At 37.4% G+C, this 11955-nt stretch overlaps 1 protein-coding gene across 9 annotated transcripts in view; it reads left to right on the top strand.

The window, feature by feature from the left end:
- Positions 1-41: 41 nt before the first annotated feature.
- The window catches only part of LOC128208856 (ryanodine receptor-like), a 116479-nt gene continuing 104565 nt past the window's right edge, over positions 42-11955 (top strand). For 7 of the 9 annotated variants that reach the window (XM_052912509.1, XM_052912506.1, XM_052912511.1 and 4 more), the window contains exon 1: positions 1985-2269. In XM_052912509.1, the coding sequence (XP_052768469.1) occupies positions 2210-2269 (60 nt within the window). In that variant the 5' untranslated portion in view covers positions 1985-2209. Of the gene's footprint in view, positions 164-1984; positions 2270-11225; positions 11398-11955 lie in introns of those variants that run through there. The other 2 variants (XM_052912504.1, XM_052912505.1) reach the window with 2 other exon arrangements.

Below are 11955 nucleotides of genomic sequence, written 5' to 3'. Positions count from 1 at the left end.
ATAATTGTCTAAATAACAACCTCCCTAAGTTGATCTAGATCCAGAAATCCTGCAGTTGTTGCTCGTTTTTACTTGTGAAACAATTCGTATATAAGTGTCTGGATTCTATAATTTGTTATAAGTGTACAATTAGCTACTAACTGGTAATAATGGATTAATTTCGGTAAGTTATCTATTTGACAAATAAGCCATGAGATAAACATTAAAATATAATTTTACTTCGATCGATAACCTTTGTTGTTGTTGTGTTTGTTTGTGTGTGTTTTTTTGCTATTGTAGTTTTATATTACAAACAATATTTCTTTGCAATGCATTATATCTTCAATGATAGTTCGACCATACGTTATGGATATGAAATCAAACAAAATTTAATATGCAATTAATTATGCTATTCATGATTCCGCAACAAAAGCCGATGTAACCCATTTGTGGCCATTTACGTTGTTTAATTGATGAATGCCTGAATCGAATGTTTGTTTAGCTCTTGGGACTCAGTAAATGTGGTTTCAGTTCTCTGAAATAATGCTCTGTATGTCAAAAGATGGACAACGGTCAACGGGCGATCGCGACACGGCTCAACCATGACCGCAACGGTCACATTTGCAGCATTGCATTCTTGCAGTAGCGTCTGTCACGACTGAATGGGCTTATACGCACGTGCACCACGCCCTCTTGTGGAATATCGCGAATAAAACTGCTGACCATAACCAATTTATGCCCGAACATGTTAACAGACAAAGCTTGGTGCTTAGCCAGTTTTACAAATCATGTAGCACAACAAGGAACGTAGCATGTGTCTAATGACTGCCTAGTTATACTAGTTCAAGTACTAGTATTTTATTTCCCATGATTAATTTATTGCATACAAGCTATTTTTAAGCACATTTACACAATACGTTATGGATATCAATCAAATGCTTTTAAGCTATTACGATGGAACCCATTTATGACCATTTACTGGCGTTGTTTAATGATCGAATGTTTGTTTAGCTGTTGAGATTGATTAAATATGGGTTCAGTTCTCCGAAATAATGCTCTGTCTGCATGTTCTGGTAGAATAAATTAGTACTTGGCAAAACTTCGAAGTCGACCGCGTGGCGACGGTCAACGGGCGATTGCGACAACTCAACCATTATCTCAATGAACCACAACATTGGCAACATTGCATTTCGTTGCGTTTGTCCCGACTGAATGTAAACCCATACACACGTGCATTACGTCCACTTGACACTGATTAATTGACATGCTTTGCCCATCCTCGGCACCCAAGTGTATCATAACATATATAATATTATATAGGTTATGATACACTGGGGTGCCGAGGATGGCTTTGCCTTGAACCAAATAAATGCATAAAAAGTGGCATTCAAGAAGCAAGAGTATAAGTTTCATTATTTACTGCCGCTGTTGACACAACTTTAAAACACTATTTCATCAACTAGTACTTGAAACAACTTAGAACCGGTAAGAGTTTAAATTGCACCGTTCCCCGAGGGGGATGGGGGTGGGGGCGTTCTTCGGGCCCGTTTCAATATAGATCTTTACTGTTCTTACATTGCAGTCGTAGAATGAAATCTATCTGGTAGTCATATTTTCGGTATCTTGCTATGTGTTTGTGTGAACTGAACTTTTGACAGTTTTGAAAATGAACTAAAAAATAAGTTTTTATTTAATTGGTTTCTCGACATTTGTGACATTCCAATTCAAAGGATATTGCCGTCGATAAATGAAACGGGCCCAAAGCACTCGTGCTGTATGCAGGGCTCTAGTAATATCCGGTTAAAATCTATGTAAAGCATCATCAATTAGGTTATAAGTGATCAATAACTAGACCAAAACAATTGAAGACAATATTGAGACTGATTCATATCACAATACAACTTCAATGTACATGTAGACTAAACCAGTACGCATAGCACGTGTTACTTATTTACCTAATTGGTGCTATTTTTAGCTCAGCTTCATTTCGGCTGCTGCGCGCGAGATTCTGACAGTTGTGGAATTTTCTGAGAAATAATCACACCTGAAGGCACGAAATGTTTCGATTTTGATTGAATAAAGTGATATTTTCTCATGTGCAAGGCATATCGATAGGAAGGAATGTTCCCGATGTTGCTATTTCAGAAAGAAAACAGGCGTTAATTGAAGGTTAATTGGTGGAAATTGGAATCGAGTTGAAAACCACAGGTAACGGTGCTCGGATTCCAAGATGGCGGAGAAGGGGGACAGTGGGGGATCGGAACAAGATGACATCTCCTTCCTTAGAACAGTGAGTTTTATTTGAAGTTATTTTGAGCATTTTCAATAAAAAATGAATGTGAACAATGACATTTTCGATCAATAGACATACTCCTAGCTGTATTCAATTCTAGACATTGATTTTACTGTTAGGGTTACTGCATGTGTAGAGCATCGTATACATTTACTGGAGTTGCTATGATAATGGTACATTTGCACCAGGAAACATCAATAATTCAAGTCTTATATGTGAAAACATCATGAAGCAGACACCATAAAAATGGTCCATGAAACCAGGATATCGTGTCATTAGTTATTTGACAATTAGGTCCAATTAGTGTATGGTACCCGCAACATCATCCTGCATGCACATTTCCCATTTCAGAAGGTTATTGGAGTGGTTCTGCATTTGGAAATGTTCTTTAAACCACTTTGAACTGTTTTGCACCTGACTATGTAATAGCTAGGTGACATGAAGTAAATTCTTAATTATTATGACTGGGCTGAGTGAGTTGAGCGTAGTAGAAATTACTTCTGGTCATCTAACTGACTTAGAATACAACCCCATTGGCTGACATATTGAAAGCGCAAAATGTATGTGTGTTTTTAGTGTGTTTGATTATCCACACCAATATGAAGACTTTATAGGTTGTACTGACAATAGGATAAGTTTGTTTTGTAAAAAAAAATCTATATGAAAAGCTCACACCTGCTTATAAGCCATTTCTGAAAAAAAAGGGAAACAAATTCCATCCAATTTTGGTTTGTTGGGGCTGTTATTTTGCTAGCATTGAGCATTAATAACCTAACACAAATGTTAACCATAAGAAGAGGGAGAGTCATGTTCTAGACCCATGCCTGTAGGTCAAAGGTCAAGGTCATGCTCAGGTACCATTAGTCAGATATGTTTTGTTTGTTTTGGCTTGTTAACAACATTGTCATGCACAGCAATCAACTTTCCATTAATCACATATCAAGATCAAATAACAATCTTTCTCAGAGCTGTCCCATGTTAGGCTCAACATTGATAGTTGTTAAGCTGATAAGCCTCTAGTTTTCAGTATTCAAGGGTTTATTTTTTTCATTAGGCTAAACTGAAATAATGATGTGGTTACTGTAACATGCTAAACAAAACAAGCTAGGCAGTTTGGCAAGGTTTTTGGTGATAAAACTGTTCAGAAACTTTGGGACTCATATTTCATAGTCTATTTTCATACTGCCTTATTAAATTGTATGTGTATGCATGAAGCCTTTTTTTGTGTGTAAATCTGATGTTCATTGTTTAATCGAATATGGTTTCTGATCTTGAAAGCATTAACCATGCGAAAAGTGACGTCTAAACGAGTTAGTTGCCTTCTTAATTTTCATGTACATGTCCTGGATCAGCCATTGACTGTTTTCAAATGCAGACAAAATTTAAGCTTTATGACTGGAAATGCTTGCTTGACCATTTCTTAATGATGGTTTTGACATATTGACATGTTTATTTACCATTGATAAATGGCGAATACAAAAAGCATGGGTCAAAAAATGTTCAGGGTTTTGTTTTTCAAAAGGGCAATGCATATTTATTCAAAATGAATTTCTATCAAATGTTATGCACCAGACAATTGTAGCCACGCCCCCCCCCCCCCCCAGGTACGGGGGTATACCGGGGATAGCCGGGGAAATGGGCCGTGTTTTTACCTTCCAGGTGGCCCAGCAGTGCCGGGTTAATGCCGTGGTTTTGTCTTCGCGCAAAATATAGTGGGGAATGGGACTAACTTAAGGTCCCTGGAGTGCGGGGGCATTTGGTGGGGATTTTACCATCAGTTCATCCCCGCAGGGCAGAGATTTTAGCCAGGGTTGGCTGGACTGAAAGTCAAAGTCCCCGCTTTTCCCTGGACCTGGGGGGGCCGTGGTTATAATTGACTGGTGCATTAAAAATAGATGTATTAAGATTAAACACTTATGTAAGATCTTTCAAAAAATACAATATGTTATTTGCAACCAGCTCAATGATTATATACATATATAATATGCAGTCATAGATTACATTCTTAACAGGTGTAGTTTTTTTGCAGGTGGCAGTATCAGTCAGAGATGGTTATTTATATAATTACATATAAGAAATATGTTTCACCATCTCTCCTATGGTTGTGCATGTTATTTACAAGTTTATATTTATTTTTTTGTTGCCTAATGACAGCTCTACAAAATCAACAAATTACCATAAATGTCCTATCAGACGCGCATGACCTTTTGAACTGGCACGTCTTTTTTCCTTGGTCTATTTTCTGAATTCCTGACTTGAAACAATTCTTAACCTTAACTCTAAACTTAAAGAAGCCATTTGTTCCCATTAACTCAACTGCTCAGGCAGCTGACGTCATGCATATTAAGTTATTAAGCCATGTTCCATCGTAAAACTTTGGCTACATTGATAACAGAATCATCCAAAAAAATATCTTGCCGAAAGTTGTTTATTGATATTTTGAGGACAAGCAGTTTTATTGATTAGCTCACCAGGGGTTGTAGCTATATAGCTATGCCCTAGCAATAAACTTGTCGCTAATTAGTCAGTCGTGGGCTTCAACTTGTACATGGTGATGGGTAATTGCGTCAAGCTTTTTAGTCGGTATTTGATATTTATGACTCTGTACATGGCTCATTATCAAATTAAGATGATTTTATGAAGTTCGCTGAATGGGTCAAAATTTTCACACTTGTAAAGTTCTTAAAAAACACAGCTGGCATGTTGAATAGGACATTTACGGTAGTTGCTGTGCGTTCAACTTTTTTACTTTACTTATATGACTTTATATGATAAAAGATCACAGGTGGTTGTCACATTAGTTGTGTTCCAATGTTGGCTGAGTTTTCTACAGTTATTGTGAAGAACTCTTATATTGAAATGCCTATAACCAAGGTACTATTACACATCACTTGTGTTTGCTGCAGTAAATATACATCTAGATATTCCCTGCATGTGTCTGGAACATCAAATCCAGGTGTGCCTTACTGTAATCATTTGTTTCACTTGTAATTCCATGTAATAATGACTTGTGCTAATGCAACATATGTTTTTGTTGCTTTGCTTTTATCCTTCGCAGTGTTTGCTTCTAGTCTGAAATTAATGTTGCCAGACAATGTACAGAATGTTTACACATGGTGACACCTGAAGTACATAATGGCTCATCATTTTGGTACAATTCCTAAAGGGACTCACTCATGTTTTGTAAAATGAACTCTTTTTTTTCTATGATGAAATAAAGTGTGACAAATCGTTAGGAGTGTTAAAACTATTAAAGATACTGACAGCTGCAACCCTTCAGCAAATGTTGATATTTTCTCAAATATCGTCTTTGAATTAAGACCACAATTTTCAATAACAGTCCCAAACGGGATTTAGCATATCGTTGTTACAAGCGTTATTTTTGATTGACATTATCACATGATGTTATCAATGTATTCTTACATTATATGGTCAAAATATCCATCTACTGTTGTATAAGTCCTTGTGCCCTAGTGGTTATGGTGTTGGTTATCTATTTTTTCTTTGCTTTACAGGCATGGGTTCCCGGCCCACTTATACCAAAATATTGTTTATTCTTTATTTGCATTTTTCTCTGCAATTTCGGTATCATAGAGTAAAATGTTTGGTCACAAATCATGCTCGAGTCCCTTTAAACCAATAGCAGCGCGGAAACAAATTTCAATTTACTCATTTAGAAAGCATTATATTAAAGGGAATGGAGATTCTTGGAAAATGAAGAGAAACCTGATACTGGCACGTTTTTTAATTTGCAAATGCAGTGAAACATAAGGGCTTAATTATTTATTTGAAATGCAATGAAACATCATTAAATGGGCAAAGTTATTATTTCGCAAATGCAGTGAAACATTACAAAGGTATTATTATTTCGCATATGCTGAAACATAGGGCACAATTATTAAACGTTGTTAAACATTATAGTTATTATTTCACAAGTGCAGAGGAACATAATAAGTGTGGTCCTTGGCTCTGTTGCCCCCATCACAACGTCATCACCATGTACAGTTTAGTATGTATCAAGACAAACTTACCAGCAGCCTGGTCCTAAGCTATTGGCAACTTTGCCAGTAGCCTGGTCATGAGCTATTTACATCTCTACTAGCAGCCTGGTCCTAAGCTCTCCACAACTTTACAAGCAACCTCGTCCTAAGCTATTGACAACTTAAACAGCAGTCTAGTCCTAAGCTTCTGACAACTTTACCAGCAGCCTGGTCCCACATTCTTGACAACTTTACCAGGAGCCTGGTCCAAAGCTCTAGACAACTTTACCAGCAGCCTGGTCCTGTTAGCTTTTGATGACTTTACCAGCAGCCTTGTCCTATTAGTTCGTAACAACTTTACAAGCAGCCTGGTCCTATAAGCTCTTGACAACTTTACCAGCAGCCTGGTCCTGTGCTCTTGGCATCTTTATTAGAAGCCTGGTTCTAAGCTCTTGACATCTTTATTAGAAGCCTGGTCCTAAGCTCTTGACATCTTTATCAGCAGCCTAGTCCTAAGCGCTTGACAACTCTACAAGCAGCCCGGACCTATGCTCTTGACAACTTAATCAGCAGTCTGGTCCTATTAGCTCTTGACAACTCTACTGGCTGCCAGGTCATCAGCTTGTGACAACTTAACCAGCAGCCTAGTCCTAAGCTTCTGACAACTTTACCAGCAGCCTGGTCCCACATTCTTGACAACTTTACTAGGAGCCTGGTCCAAAGCTCTAGACAACTTTACCAGCAGCCTGGTCCTGTTAGCTTTTGATGACTTTACCAGCAGCCTTGTCCTATTAGTTCATAACAACTTTACCAGCAGCCTTGTCCTATTAGTTCGTAACAACTTTACCAGCAGACTGGTCCTATTAGCTCTTGATGACTTTACCAGCAGCCTTGTCCTATTAGTTCGTAACAACTTTACAAGCCGCCTGGTCCTATAAGCTCTTGACAACTTTACCAGCAGCCTGGTCCTGTGCTCTTGGCATCTTTATTAGAAGCCTGGTTCTAAGCTCTTGACATCTTTATTAGAAGCCTGGTCCTAAGCTCTTGACATCTTTATCAGCAGCCTAGTCCTAAGCGCTTGACAACTCTACAAGCAGCCCGGACCTATGCTCTTGACAACTTAATCAGCAGTCTGGTCCTATTAGCTCTTGACAATTCTACTGGCTGCCTTGTTATGAGCTTGTGACAACTTTACCAGCAGTCTGGTCCTGAGCTGTAGACAATTTCACCAGCAACCTGGTCTAATTAGCTCTTGACAACTTTACCAGCAGCCTGGTCCCCACATTCTTGACAACTTTACCAGCAGCCTGGTCCAAAGCTCTTGACAACTTTACGAGCATGGTCCTATTAGCTCTTGTAAACTTGATCAGCAGCATGGTCCTATTAGCTCTTGGCAACTTTACCAGCAGCCTAGTCCTAAGCTCTTGACAACTTTACCAGCAGCCTGGTACTAAGCTCTTGACAACTCTACTATCAGCCTTGTCCTAAGGACTTGACAACTTTACTAGCAGCCTTGTCCTATTAGCTCTTGACAACTTTATCAGCAGCCTTGTCCTATTAGCTCTTGACAACTTTACCAGCAGCCTTGTCCTAGGCTCTTGATAACTTTTCCAGAAGCCTGTTCCTAAGCTGAAAGCTTTATCAACAGCCTGGTCCTATTAGCTCTTGACACTTTTACCAGCAGCCCTGTCTTAAGCTCTTGAGAACTTTACAAGCAGCCTAGTCCTATTAGCTCTTGACAACCGTACCAGCAGCCTGGTCCTAAGCACTTTACAACTAAACCAGCAGCCTGGTCCTAAGCTCTTGACAACTTTACCAGCAACATTGTCCTTTGCTCTGCACAACATTGCCCACTCCATAGTCTTTAACTTTGGAGCCCCCTCACAAGTCATAACGATTGACAGTTCAGAAACAATACAACCTAACCAGCTGCCTTGACCTTAGCTCTGGAGTCCCTTCAGAAGAAATCACTACAGGCAGGATCAAGATAACCTTACCGGCAGCCTGGTCATAAGCTAGTGAAAACCTGACCAGCAGTCTGGTCCTGAGCTCTTGACAACTTTACCAGCAACCTGGTCCTAAGCTCTTGACAACTTCACCAGCAGCCTGGTCTTATTAGCTCTTGACAACTTTACCAGCAGCCTGGTCCTAAGCTCTTGACAACTTTACCAGCAGCAACTTTACAGACAGTTCAGGATCAAGATAACCTTACCAGCAGCCCTGTCCTTAACCCTGTGTGCAAAGAAGTGGATGTTTAAGTAGCAACTTTTTATGTTTGGTTTATGAACTGTCATCATGGAGAGGCTTCATGTACGGATTTGATCAGGACTGTTGCTCCAGAACATTGAGTCTGCTCAAAAGTTTTAGGCGACCATCCTGTCCTGCAATTAGGCTGAGTTACAATGTACTTAAAAGGAGATGGACATACTATGAAGGGAATTGCAGTACTTTAGCTCTGGAGTGCTATCCTAAAATAATCACTGTAGACAGTTCAGCAAAAATAATCCCTTTCTTGTAAACCACAATATCTCATTTCCTTTACCAAGACCGGGATTTTGAGGGAGATTGTGTAGTGCTACTGGCAACTGACCACAGCATGCATGAAGCTCCCATACTGAACTCATCACACAATGGATCCAAGTGAACCAGGAACATCATGCATGCATAGCAAGCAAGAGAAGATACTGAATTTCTATCTGAAAACAAACTTTTAAGTTCTCATAGTAGGAAAAGGTAGCTAACTCCTGTCTTGCGAAAACCAAACTCAAAGTGTCTTTGCCCTGCAGTGCCACAGGATTCTGCGATGATAAAACAAACTCAATGGAATGGGATAATTCTCAAAACTTTCTTACATATTGAATGATTAGTCTGCTCAAGGCACAAGGCTGAAACACATACCCCGCCTTAGCTACAAAGTAGCTTGCAAATTGACTAGGGCACAGACAGCAGAAAATCGCTGGAAGTGGTGCCAGCAAATTCAAGGAGTACGGTGGAAAAAGCTGAATTTGCATGCTCTGACCAACTGAATTAAGACAAACTAACAACAAAGAGTCATGTTTTGTCATTCCTGTGGGGAACCAGCACATGTCAGCCTGTATGCCCATGTTGTAATAAAGACTGACATTCCATTGGTTTTTATAGTCAGTTCTAGAAAGACGTCTAGAAGGGCTGTTACCATTGTCTCTCCATAAACGGAAGTAATGACAACTATTAAAATGTGTGTCCTCAGATAACAATAGATATAGGAACCACAAAAACATAGTTTTAATGATTTTAAGTTTAATGTTTAATTAAGTAAGTTTGCAAGTTTACTCCAGTTTGGTTTTATATCCTTTAATGCAGTCAAATTTGATATTATTGTTTTCTTAAGGGATATAAATTTCTCTTTCTGTTTTTACCTATTTTTCAGGTAAAAGTGCATTTGAATGTAAAGTTGCCCCATAATGTTAACAATGTATAGTTTGTGAGGATGTGGTTGTGTATTTTAAGAATCAACAATCTCAGAAATTACAGGAGGAATGATTGGAAGAGGGCTGCTTAACTGCAAAACCTTGAAATATTTACCTCTTTCTTTAATTACATTGTGTCTAGGCAACGTGAAGTGGAAATTGTATGGAATATTAATTAGTATAATTCAGTGCAACATGCTTAAGTATCAAAGAAAACAGGTTTTACTTATTTCTGAAATAGTCTGATTTTTATCACTATTTTTAATGGAAAAACAAAGGTTGTGAATAAATTTATCATTCTTTTCTGAATATAATTCTAGTGCTCATATATTATTAATCAAACATGTGTTCATTCAAGATTAGTCTGTACATATGATTAACAAAAAGACAATTCTTTGAACCCTGATCATCCAGATAACTGATGAATCTGTATAGACACAAGAATATGATAATGATTATGGGAAAAGTTATAGATCATATGCAGTTAAGGTCATTATCCCAGTTATCTGCAGCAAAATCAATCTCATCAATAATTTAATGTTGATTTTTGTTGCATTTCTCCTGCATTTCATCTAGGATGTTATCAAACAAGCAGCTGGAAATGATTTCCCCCTGCAATTGTGAGAACTTTCCTGCCCCTTGGGTAGCTTGCTTGTTACAGGCAGGATTGATGATTGTATGCATGGATGCTTAATTGTATATTAATGGGATTACAAGCACTGTAATTTTATGGGCATCACATGGGCATCACTTACTTCAGTGTGGTATGAGGAACGGATGTGCTGTGTGCAGGAATTTATTCATCTTTGGAATTACTCTTATTTTTTTTCGTAATTTTTCAAGGAGTGAAAGTTATATATCATGCACTAAATGGATTCAATTTTTTTTTTCCTTACTTTAAGTTTAGAATTGAATGTTTTTCATGTTTTGTTCATATAATAATTGCATAGGTTTTATCTTTAAACAGTTTTCATTAAGTAAGAAACTCCTCCTTTTAATGAATGGAAACATGTTAATTGTCAAATGTTTTGTCATTTACGTATTAATAATGTTATCAAGTATGAATTTTATAAATAACTGCCGTATGTCACTTCTTATATATACATATATTATATATTGTTAGAAATAGTGCAGAATTTGATGAGATAATCTTAGAGAAAATAACTGTCATATGGTAGCACTTACCTAATGAAATAATGATGGAAGATGCTGTGCAAATCTTGCGCAAAAGATTTGCATGCATATTAGCACTTAAACACAGTTGATGCTTATATGAATTATTAATGACGTATACAAACCATGTCCCTCCTGACAGCATTTTGTTATTGTATAAGAATAGACATTCTGTATTAATAATTAAGATGTGAATGGAAATTACCTTTTGTCTTTGTGATTGGAACAAGTTATTAAATCATCAGTTCTAGACAGGGTCAATTTTATGGTCAATATTTCTAGGATAATATTCAATACTTCACACTTGTTATGGTTCTCAATTAAAAATGTTTGTTTTATTGAAATGTTTAGGTTTGAAAGCTAATGGACTTAATTTCGATCATTATTAAAACATTTTTGGATGAAGTGGATGTTTGTTTGGAATATACCTGGTGAAAGTATTGAGTGAGCCCAGAGTGTGAAGATGGGCCGAACAAAGGGCGATGATGAAATAGATACAGAGGGCTATGAAACGGTCAGATGTGTAAGTATTTTAATATGTAGAGCAGAATCTGCATTCTTTATAAATATTATACCCAATCTCTGAAATCTATACAAATATTAACCCCATTCAATGAAATCTATATAAATATTGACCTCATTCACTGTTAAAAGGTCATTAAAAATTGTTTTCTTGATCATGTCAACAGTGTTCTGATTGTGAGCATTTCAACCAGCAGGAACAAACTATTATCGAAAAGATGGCATGTCACTGAAATATCCAGATCCCTACTAGAGTCAAGGTGAAGGTCACACTTAAAGGTCATGGGTACAGCTGACAGTGGATACAAGTTTTATGAGAAACAGCATTGTGAAGTTGAATTGTAATAGTAATGTCTTGAACATGGCTGCAAATAATAATATTATATAAATTATGCATCATCGATTGGTATATATTTGGCGTCCTTTCTTATCATTTCCCTTAATCTAATACTTGATATTAAAATGTCAGGATGAACTTTGTTGTACTAAGAAGAACAAGAAAAACTGGGTCAGTTGTATTGGTCCTATTATTATTGGTCAATAGCCCCAGATCCTATAA

This window comes from Mya arenaria, chromosome 11, assembly GCF_026914265.1.
Source record: "Mya arenaria isolate MELC-2E11 chromosome 11, ASM2691426v1".
NCBI lineage: Eukaryota > Metazoa > Mollusca > Bivalvia > Myida > Myidae > Mya > Mya arenaria.
The sequence above is the reverse complement of the archived record's forward strand: the minus strand, read 5'-3'. Positions and strand labels throughout refer to the sequence as shown.